Below are 12,293 nucleotides of genomic sequence, written 5' to 3' on the forward strand. Positions count from 1 at the left end.
TCCTTCGTGATTATTATTTATGATCATCGTTTTATGGATAATTTTAGAGCACAATTCAGCCATATAGGTTTCACTTGCCCTATTCATTGAGGCAAGACAGCCGATATGAAACTGAAAATAAAATTAATCTTGAAAAGATGACACTAAAGACAATAAGTTTAAAACAGTAGCCCTAAAAAGAGAAGAGCCTGGTTCAAAGGTGCTAGGTTGAACCAGGGCCTGGAACACAGGTGCTAGATTGAATTTGCACTAATGAATTTAGCGGTTTCACTCAGAGGCGTAGCCAGAAATTTCGTTCGGGGGGGGGACCACTTTCATTTGGGGGGGGGACCAAAGTGACAGAACAATGGATTTGGCCATCTTTTTCCCTTTTTTCGGTCATTTTCTCACATTTCGGGGGGGGGGCCAGACCCCCAAGTCCCCCCCCCTCGCTACGCCCTTGGTTTCACTTACCCTGCTGCACCTTAATAGAAATAAAAATATTTAAAATTCTTTTGAGTATAGTCAAAATAAATATCACTATGATATTGCTTTAACTGTGAGCATAGATATTGACCAATGGAACAAAATAATTGAACAACTTGGTACACCGTCCCAAGAGTTTATGAAGCGACTACAGCCCACTGTAAGAAATTATGTAGAGAATCGGCCAAAGTACACTGGCTATCCATTTGAAAAGCTCTTCCCAGACCTCCTGTTTCCAGCTGACAGCTCTGAGCATACTACACTGAAAGGTAAGTGGCCTTAAAATACCAATTAAAACAGATAAAACTTATTGGAAATTCAGTCCATGCTGCTTAATGTGATCACATCGGGAATCTGGGATTCTGATAACAATAACCAAATGATAGCTACAGTCAAATACTGTTATAAAGAACTCCAAGAGACCGGACAAATCACTTCGTTATAACAAAATTTTTTTATAAATGCATTCCAGGTTTTTGCATTGTTCCTATGTAACCTTATCTGGGGGATTAGATAATTGTTTGTTAAAACGAGATTTTTGCTATAATGGTATTCGTTAAAACAGGATTTGACTGTATGTCCAAAAAAGTCTTGTTCACAAGTATGGTGCCCATATATCTTGTTTGGATGAATGGAATGTATGGTAAACGGATGTATTGGTAAAATGGGACAACCATTATTCTTTCCCACATGATTGGTTGTAAAATGTTCAATCGTTCCATTTTTAAAAAAAATTCTATTCTAAAACAGGACTTTTTTCCCTTTTAAGCTAAAATTTTGCGTTTTTGTTAATCAGCTATGTGAGGCAATAGAATGAAAATGTCTAATGTATATCACTGAATGCAATATTTTTTTTAATGTGCACCATACATTACATAGATTCCTTAAGAAAACCTTTTGGGAAAAGAAATTTGAATCTGGTCAACTGAAAAAAACTGATTAAGAACTGAAGGAAAGGGTTTTTTTTTTGTCATACATTTGCCTTCACTTTAGGAAGGCCATTGCACAAAAGCATCTCTACACGTAGCCTATATGGATCACAGCAAATACTATGGACTGATTACAACATTAAGTACAGAAATGTCAACAAGACGGGGAAGAAAACACCTTCTAGCCTCCTACATTGTCTTGCAGCCTAATAATGATAACTTACAGGAAAAAATTAAGCTCAGTTAAACTTTAGCTTCAGAATGCACAAAAAATAATAATAATTCCACAGAAAAAAATTTGATAGCATTATCCAAACTCGAAATAAAAATAAACAAATTTTTTCCCACATGTTATGGCATTGGTCCATTCCATTCCTTAAGAAAGTGATAACGATAGCCAAATAATAACATTATTTGTGATTCCAATAAGCGGTGTTGAGTGTAGTATGATTTTTAATACCAAAACTAAAATCAGACACCTCAGTATATAAAAAAAAATTGCACCAACTTTATAAGAAATTATCTTTAGTACTCACATGCTTGAAACTACAACAATACAGCAATGGCACAATGATCAATTCATGAAAAATGATATACCTTGGTATTTACTGGTATTGATCAATGATTTTTTATTTGAAAATTTTCATAAATTTTAAAATGCATCTAAACTTTTTTTATGTACTGTATTATGGCATTTAAAAAATATTCAATTTTCGAATGACTTACTTGGAGCAATAAAAATAATTATAAGCTGATAGTCATGTTTAATTTTTTTTTACTTAGGATACCTTTACATATAATTAAACTTTCCTCATTTAACTAATTCTTATATTTAATTCATTCATATTTCCATGTTTCCCACCAGATGTCCCCTACTTTTCATAAGGCTTAAGTCAATAACTGGGGTTGCTTGAATAATGAGTATTCTCATGGCCCCCACAAGGGTGGGGTAACAGGGCTCCAGGGAGGGGCATAGGCAGAAATAAAAGGCTGGGGGGGCCCATGATGATGATGCAAGAATTCATACATATGCATATACATCAGATCAGTTGCCTTCACCATTGACGCTAGGGAACACCCCCCATATCTCTGCCCACACCAGGGGCTTGGGACGATTCTCACCATTTTGTGTTTTTTCACACTACAAATTCACTACATATGAAGGGGACTGTGAAGAGCTTGGCTTGGGAGCCCGCCAAATATCCCAGCTTAGAGACCCTGCTGATGAATGTGGGGGCCATGAGTACTCTTCTCTTTAAGCGTCAAGTCCAGAGGAGTGACATCTGACATCTGTAGCATGCAACTTGATGAAGAGCAGAATTGTCAAATGTACAACTTTTCAGAGATGAATCTCGATTTGCTGTAAATTTGAGCAATTAACATGTAAAGTTTCGTAGGAAAAGAAACATGGGTGCCGGAACCTGGGGCTGAGGCCATTTGAGCCCCCAATAAATTTTATAAGGGGCTGAGCCTCCCTCTAAAACATAAATATACTATGGAACACACCATTCTGTCTCCTGTGTAAGGGGCTTGAATTTTGTATGCATGGGGTGAATGGCGATTTTCCGCCGCTCAATGTTTTCTTCATGTCGGCACCTCTAGAAAGAACAATCAATCAAACTGGTGAAAAAATATGTCTTTGGTCATGCTGGTGGAATATTATGGGCTTAATTTTCTTTGGGGTGCACAGTGTGGAGGGTCCAGTGATGGCAATAAGGTATCTTTGAGCCCTTCCTCTACCAAAGATTTAATCAAGATTTTTTTTTTTTTTTTTTTTTTTTTGGGATAAACAGAGTATTGCTCATATGAACCTTAGGGCAGTGTCATCTTAAGACATGGGCCCATCTGGGCATGCCTCGAGAAGGGGGGGGGGGGTCACAAAAGTTAGACCCGGGTTGAAATTTTCAGGAGTAAACATAGAAATTTGCCACATAGGGCCTTAGAAAAATGAATTGGCCTGGGTCCCATGATGCTCTTAAGATGGCCCTGCCTTATACTGTTCTCTAAAGAGTCACTTGTTTTAAAATTTGAAGAATATTGAATGCCTGATTGTGTATCTAAAATGCTCAATATGGATGGTAATAAAAATTTTACACATTTTGAATTTCAAGCAAGTCAAGCCAGGGATTTGCTCTGTAAAATGCTAGTTATAGATCCAGAGAAGAGGATATCAGTTGAAAATGCTTTACTCCATCCATATATCAATGTGTGGTATGATGAAGCAGAAGTAAATGCAGTAAGTTCTTTTGCAGTTACTAATGAATTAAAATTTAAAATAGAGAGAGAGACGCTTCTAAAACTTCAAAATGTTTTTATTCTTCGAATGCATGACTAAAACCTATATCATGACAGGAACATTGCGCTGTTCTCATACTGATGAAAGTTGAAGTTAAAGTGGAACTTTCGTTAACGAGCAAAACTTTTGAACAAATTTGGATTCTATTAATAACCAATGATTCGCATTACGAGCAAAAAATTTTCACTTTGTTTATCAAGTTCCACATGATTACAACTGAGCCCATGTTTTTCCCTTTTTGCCCACACCCATACTGTATATTGCAGATAATATTCTCCACTGCAGTCTCCGGTCAGCGTGCCTTACTCGCAAAACAAACGCATGTATGAGCATGACTGTTTATGATATGAAACTAGATGTAGCATTGTAACCACACATATGTGCACTTAAAGCCTTTTTTTATTCTGCAACCAAGTGTAGTGACTATTATTTTAGTGCCTGTGCAGCAACAATTGCCTCCATGATAAAGAAGGTTGAGAAAAAAAATTGTAGGAAGATGATTAATCTGGAACTTTTAAAAAGAAAATCATTGAGGAGTACAAGCAAGAGTATGGAAATTGCAGACATCGCAAGATTCTATAAAAAATCTACATCTACATGATTTGCATAATATTAAAGGAAAAAAGACAAAATAAGCAGATTAAAAATACATCAAAAGAAGTTACAAAAATAATTTTGTATTAAATTATGAATTTACTTTCTCCAGCACATGTGACCTGTGCTGGAGATGGAGAATGTAGAAAAGTTTCTGCTCTTGTGGATGAATGAAAAGATACTAACTGGTGATACAGTGAACTGAGAACATTATATGTGAGAAGCAGGCCCGTCATTTGGGAGAAGGGGGTTGCCCCGCCTCCAGCTTTGAAAATATACTAGAAATGTTATATATATACATACATACATTGAGTATATATTCTTTGCCCCCCAGAAAAAGTTGAAATGATGGGGCCTGGTGAGGAGGCAAAAACCTTGCATGCTGATCTCATGAGCAAACTGCCAGGTATGACAACAGAAAATGAAGAAGGATTTCAGGTGAGCAGCGAGTGGCTTAAAATGGTTATTTCAGGGGCTAGCTCATGAACAGGAGCCATCAGTTGTTGAAGAGATTGTGTCCATGGGAAAGAAAATGGGATTTGGGATTGGAGGTGAATGAGAATGGCATTCAAGTACTAGTGAAGGAACATGCCAGGAGTTGACCACAGATGAATTGACAGATCTCCATTGCATGAAACAGCAAGAGCTTATGCATGGTATCTTGTCTAAGCAAGGCCAAATTTTGAAAACTACGCGGCTGCAGAAGAGGGCCGATTTGAATTTTTAAGGGCGCCAACTGAAGGAGGGCGCGGTAGCCCGGTCGATAAGATGCTCGCCTAAAGTACCAAAGGATGTTTAGAGGTGTCGCGAGTTCGATACCCAGTTCGTCCTTGTCAGAAAAACTTTCCTGACACAGGGGTACAACAAAAAACGGCGACTTGACCGCAGCAAAAATTGCTACCGCAGGGAGTCCCCCATCGAGGGGTTAGCGCACCAACCTCTCGATGAGTATGAAAAACAAGCCTGCCGTTCGGAATCGGCAATAAATTGTAGGTCCCGGTCTAATTAGCCCTCGTGTGCAGAAAATGACCGTGGTGCGACAAAAATGATCAAAATGATTGAGCCAACTGAAGGAGAGGGGCAATTTTTATCACCAAAATATTATTCACTTACACTTGAAAAATGTCTAGAACCAGCCCTGTGTTTAAGGAGGAGGAAGAGAGAAATGAAAAATCCCTCACTCCAAATGAGGTTAAAGAGATGTATAGAATGTGGGAACCTGTGCAAAATTTTATTTAAGAAAGAGCCACCAAAGCAAAGCTGTAGCAGTGCAAGCAATAAATCTGGCCAACAAAATGCAATTTTTTATTTCAGAGAAATCATAAAAAGGAAGCCAAAAGCAAGTGTCATTGGATAGGTTCTTTTACAAAGTCACACAAAAAGTTTCAGTTTACAGAAAACAGTGAGTACATAAGACATCCTAAACAATAGCCCTCCTCTCTGTTGTCTTCAGAGTACGTTAATTTGTAAGCAACATTGTGTATTGTATATTTAGTTTTTATGGCATTATTATATTATTCATTATAATTTTGTACAGTACGGACAACTCAACTCTCTGGTCTAGTTAAATAATTATAATTCTCCATGATAAAATGAGGAATCGTTTACTTTGCCAAGGCATTCCAAGTGTTATCAATTTGTGTAATCATTTATCAATGAACAGTGAAATAAATTTTAATAGTTTTTGTAAGAATTAAGTCTACATTGATATTTGTTTATATTCCCTGCAAATGAAGTTAGACATTATCAAATTTGTCTCAAAATGTGTACAATATTTTTATTCTTCGACTTCCTTTTCCTACAATGAATTTTTATAATGTACAATATCATAGGCAAATGCCAGGAAACAGTGGGGGGGGGGGGGGGGGTTAGAGCCAAGATTATGGTGTATTTTTTAAATAAAAAATGTAAACACTAGAAAACAATTAAAAAACCATGAACCACCCCCAAGAAAGTGCTGATTATGCTATTGTACAGTACATAACAAACATTAATACCTGCCTGTACTTAGAGGTTAGAAAATATGAATAATGGTTTTGGTAAAGGGTGCTTTTGATGGTATGGGGGGGATAGGAAGTTTTTACAGAACTTTGGCTTATCTGACTTTCTTCTTATCCCCGGCCTGCCCTTCTGCCACATTAGGCCAGATAGTCCAAAGTCTACTGTACTTTATTATATTATTATTGTGCTGTATTATTGGTTAAATGTTGTGTTTAGTAGTCATTTATTATGAGAATATATAATTGTGAAACGAATCGTCTGAGTTTACACCATTTCTTATGGATTGATTCAATATACGAGTAATTCAGATAATGAGCATGTTCATGGAACAAATTATGCTTGTTAACCAAAGTTGTGCTGTATTTGGTACAGTTTTGTTTGAAAAGTGAGTGAGAAATTATTCTTGTAACTTGATGCTACTTTACTTTACCGCACACCAACTCTGGTCATGTATCGCTATACTGCAATTTCCAACCAGAGGAGTTAGGTGGGAAATGAAGGCTCCATCCATTGGTGGTCGCCCCAGGCTCAATAGGTAAAGAACTTGCTTTTAACGTTCTATGCCCGGATTCGAACCCATGGACCTTGATAGAAGATGAGCCTCTTACCATGGCGCCACTCAGGCCCTGTAACTTGATGCTGGTCACCGTTATTTAATTATCTTTTGACTAGCTGTTGTAATTACTTTGTCAGAATTTTACACCCGTGATCATCATCCTTGAAATAATTGTAGTAAAAGTACAAGTTTTTCCATTTTGAAAATACGGTCTCAAAAACCTCAGCTATTAAACCCAATTGAAAGTTGCTGAGATTAAAATCTACCACTTCACAAGTTTCTCCAGATATATAGGGGAAAGGTAGGTAAGAGTATGCACCTAGCAGATTTTTTATTATAAAAATGAAACTTGAAGAAATGAAGTCCCAAAAATTTCACCAACCATAGTTTATCAAATTAGAAATTAAGGTACAGTCTTTACTTGGGACAATTTTGAACTTGCACTGAAAAATCAACCTCTCAATGAAACGTTAAAATAAAAAAACTCACATTCTCTAAAGGGCTTCTAGGCCTTTTGTACTGATGATTATAATAATTTAGGTTACATTTGGTACCTAAAAAATGAAATGTCATTTGTCTTAATTTAGGCTCACCCTAACTTGGGACAGTATAGTTTTTGTGTGTTGTCTCATGTTAAAACTAAGGCACTTAGTTTTAAGTGCCTTAGTTTTGACTGATACCAGTTAAATATTTTTAGAAAGAAGTCCTACGACGATACCAGACTAAAAACAGTTCAGAAATCATTTTATTCATAAAAAATAACATCGCAACTTTTATGAAAAAATCACAGAGTGAGTTATCTGGTAAAAAAATATCACACATCTCACAGTACACATTCAAAAAAGAACAAATGAACTTAGGAAGTAGAAAAAGTTCATGTGTGCAATGCGCCTAACATGGGACAGTGTACCAATTTCAGACAAACGTGCCTTTTTTCTACTCAAGCTGGGCTCTAACAATAACGATGATAAAAAAATGTTTGACCAACATTTTATAGGCGAGACTTTACCTAACATTGCCCTAAACCAGTGAACCTCCCCCCCATATCTAAATGTAACTGTGGTGCAAAAAAAACCCTTAGTAGTTCATTAAAATACTTTCAAGAAAATACATGGAAACTTTTTCTCCACTGAAACACATTCGGCACTACTGAAACTATCATCAAATATTAACAAAACAAATGTGATGGCCTGCTTCAAATGTAATCTATAACAACTGTCAGGGCTGCTGTCCCAAATATGAGCACTTGACTGCACAGGAAATGAAGGTGGTAACTCTAGAAACAAATGAGTTCAACAAATGTGGCAATTTTTGTATAAATGAGTTAAAAGTATTCCAAAAAAAGAAAACTGCGTACTTTTCCCACCTTGTTGGGAAAGAGTATGCAGAGCAGACGGAAAAGAGCATGCACCCAAAGACTTAATAATTGTTAAAAGTGAATGCCTTTGTAACTGGAGCATTCTGCATGCCAACTCTACATATTTCACACTGAGTATGATCTTCATCGTAGATTTGTTCACAGGCTGTGCAAATAGACTTCTCATTGCATGGTCGAACTAGTTAAGAAAATCGATTTTCGATAGAGATGTGGAAGTTTTTTTTTTATTATCTATATAGAAAAATTAAGATTTCTTTGCTGAAAAACTACACATACTAACATGTGATAACACATAACATATTTCACCCAATAAATTGAAGACAACAAGGATGTTATCAGTAATGGCAGTTTCTTGAGACACTTCAAAACACACAGGTGTCAGTTATATTTTTTTCTACTTGCCCTGCTGCCAACAGCAAACAAACTACATGCATGGTCTCACCTGACTGCATACTTTACTACTCACTTCCCCCTATAATATCACGTAGACCAGCATATCTCAACCTATGGTCCCCGGAGCAAAGGTGATCCATGAGGATGACTCAGGTGTTCTGCCGGCAGACTTGAAAATTCAATTGTTATTAAATAAAATTTATTCAATTGTAACAGTATTCACATAAGTTTGAATAATAAATTAAGCGTACATTCTGTAAATTAGAAGTCAGTTGAATTGTTTCAGAAATTTTAGTAGTCCTTGGGTTCAGAAAGGTTGAAAATGCTGATGTAGAAAATAGGGGACATAGAAAAGGATATAGAGTAAGACCTTGATAGGATGTCATCACTTTTAACATCATCTGATCTGTAACCTCACTTTGTATTGGTTCCTGCCAGCATTGGAAATTGGGATTACTCGTTATTAAGTCATCCTACTTATGAAGTCGTTTTTATTCGTCTCCATGGGTGACGTTATACAGAGATCTGACTGTACGTATGATGATGTACTGTACTGATGTGTATTAGGCATCACAGAGAAATATGTAGAATTTTGCCATACTAGTTTTTGTGGTGCTTCAGTCAATATGTATTCAGTTTTTTTTTTAAATGAAATACGAAAAATAATGTAAACAAAATAAAAGTTTATAATATGAGATGTGAATATGATCCTTATACAGGATTGCATCAAAATTACCTATTAAATATAACTTTTCATTTTTTGGTTGCATATATAACAACAGATAATGTCTTTCATTACAGAATTTGTAACGTTTCAAATACAGTAGCCAAATAATCTAGTTAATATACAGAGAAACTGCAATGACTAATTTAGACCTTTATTTTGATTAGCCTGCTCCAGCTCCATATGATCATTCAGTGGATGAGAGGGAACATACAGTTCAACAGTGGAAAGGTAAAACATATAATTCTAAATTCTTCAACAAAACAATATAATCAATATGTAAAAAACACATTGAAATTTAAAACTGTTTAACATTTCACATAAAGAACACAATATTGAAACCAATATGAAAACAGACTAAAAAGTGAGCTATGAAAAAAAATGAAAGAAAAAACATGAAGCACTTGTTTGAAATCTGTGGTAGTTCAGTTCATTGGTGGAATAGTTTTCCATGAAAGAAAGAAATTATGGCTCATTAGTCGGGATATGTAAATTTTGTATTTACAAAACGAATGCAAAATTTATAAAATAAATGTGAGTATTTACCAATTTTGATGAATAAATGTGAAAAATGGATTTTTTACTACTTTTCTGCGAAATCTCAATTGTTTACACTTATTGCAAAAAAGTCTTAATTTTGCTCAGCACTTGTGAGCGTGCTTGAAAAGGAAACCACAGGCATCACTTCTTTCTCCTCTTACTAGCCCTGTTTGCATGTGCAAGATTGGGGGTTTCAATGGAGGTGATTTGGTGCATAGAATCTGTGTTACGCAAATTTTTTTCCCTTGTAGGGAAAGAAAGGAGAGGAAAAATTTACATCAGTGATGTAACATGTCTTCTCGGGACAGACTTTTTCTTGGGTCCCTTGAAAGGGTTATTATTATGAAAAACAAGCGTATATTTTTTGTAAGGGCATTTGGCCCCCATTGGCTCAGGGCATGGGGCAGTGCCCCGATTGTCCCAGCTTAGTTATGGGCCCCTCTTCTTTGGTAGATTTTTGCAGTTTCATACCCCTTATATCCATAATCCTTTGCCATTTTTCGTTATTGCCAAATGAAAAAAACCCTGGCTGTTTCATTTCCCATGTAAACTGGGCTACTGAGTCAGTCCAGTCAGCACAGCTTAAAAACACATATTTATTTTTGCCATCGATGGTTCATTTCACTAGTACTTATAGTAATGTATTCAATGTTTGCTGATGATAATAGACATGTCAACATGATCTGCCCTGAGAAGAACTTAATTGACAGAGTGAAAGTGTTTGACCATGAGGGACTGCATTTAAACAATACAAAAACATTGTTACGTGCAACTTTTGTGATATTTGTTTAGAAGGACTGAAGAGGGATACTTTGCAGAAACATACAATTTGCTGAACAAATGTGAAATTTTAAATTAGAAATATGTTTTATTTTTTTTTTGTTTTTTTGTGAACAAATGAGAAATTTTTGATTTGAAAATTGGTGTGTGAAAATATTTTATGCAAAATTTTTTATTTGAATTTTCTTTTTCGTGAATAAATGCAAAATTTTTTATTTGAATTTTCTTTTTCGTGAAACAATGCAAAATTTTTTATTTGAATTTTCTTTTTCGTGAATAAATGCAAAATTTCTGATTTTGAAATTTTTTTTTTTTTGCAAAATTTACGTATGCCTATTCATTAAACATTTCTGTGACTTGGACACCAAAATGATTTTATGTAACTTTTAAAACATTTTTTTTTAATTTAACTATTTCAGAACTTTGATAGTTATCTATTGAACACCCCTTGCAATTTATGTTGAATAAATTTTTTTAATGAATCTATAATAAGCTATGTATATTACTTTGACAGATTTTATTGTTTTACATTTGTTTATTAGTAATAGTAATCAGCAGAAAGTTCAAACGTATGCTCTATGTCTTACAATATATTAATTATTTTCTAGAGCTCATTTACAGAGAAGTATTGGAATATGAGCAAACTCACAATACACTAGGAATCAGACCATTAGGATCTCATCTCAATTCCCAATCTGGTAATTATATTAATTTATTAAATAACAGTATAATTGTGAAATTCAAACCAAGATATGGCAGGTCATCAAACTGATTCCACACTTTTTTATCATTTTTTTATCTAACAGATTGTGTTTTTTCATTAATAGCTTGTTTTAATTTTTTACTAGTCGATTGGATAATTCATAACCAAAATCAAAAAGTTTTGACATTTTCCCCATGATCTGCACTGATAATGTTAAAAATCACAAACTAGCCAGTTCATACCATTATATATAAGTACAGTGACATTTCTATATAACGATCTTCAAGAGAATGGAAAAAAGTAACATTAAACAGGATTAAGTGTTATAGATATATTAACATTATGGGAAGTGTGTCAGTAGCATAGGCATACGCAGAATTTTCTTGAGGGGAGGGTTTTCAGATTTTTTTCCTTCTGGGGGGGTTTACTTTTTTTCCTCCAAAATAACACTATAATCTTGGCTCAAGGGGAGGGGGTTAGAACCCCAAAACCCCCATTTGTGTACGCCAATGGTCAGTAGAGAGCATATATGTGATTATCATTATACAGGAGTCTCACTATGTTGCTATCAAGTGCATTAGAATCCGAGCAATGTTAAGCATTTAGCTCCATAACCATCAACTCAAAATAAAAACTGGTTTTTTTTTAATTATGAACTACAGTAGACCTCATTAAAACACTAATTGGAGCTAAAGATTGTCAGTTTTAATGATAGTTCAGTTTATATCAAATAATTCTTATTGGGGTGTAATGCAACAGGGTTTACGTCAATGAAAGTATAGTAGTCAGCTATTATAAAAAGTGTTTATTATATATAAAATAAAAAACAGCTTTCAACATAGGTTGAATTTCAATAAGATGTGCATGTATATACTGCATTAATCTTAACATTTCTGACTCACGAGCGGTATGTGATGCAGAGCATCTGTGTTTA

General features: G+C 35.1%; 1 protein-coding gene across 1 annotated transcript in view; it reads left to right on the forward strand.

Moving 5' to 3' along the window:
- Window positions 1-12,293, forward strand: part of LOC149080671 (stress-activated protein kinase JNK-like) — a 67,741-nt gene that overhangs the window by 53,358 nt on the left and 2,090 nt on the right. The window contains exons 8-11 of the mRNA XM_089239864.1: window positions 549-734; window positions 3,506-3,630; window positions 9,504-9,567; window positions 11,265-11,354. Of these exons, the coding sequence (XP_089095990.1) occupies window positions 549-734; window positions 3,506-3,630; window positions 9,504-9,567; window positions 11,265-11,354 (465 nt within the window). The remainder of the gene's footprint in view (window positions 1-548; window positions 735-3,505; window positions 3,631-9,503; window positions 9,568-11,264; window positions 11,355-12,293) is intronic.

The sequence above is a fragment of the Pholcus phalangioides genome, unplaced genomic scaffold, assembly GCF_987345545.1.
Source record: "Pholcus phalangioides strain wild (caught in Gottingen) unplaced genomic scaffold, Ppha-v1.0 ptg000011l_1, whole genome shotgun sequence".
Taxonomy (NCBI): domain Eukaryota; kingdom Metazoa; phylum Arthropoda; class Arachnida; order Araneae; family Pholcidae; genus Pholcus; species Pholcus phalangioides.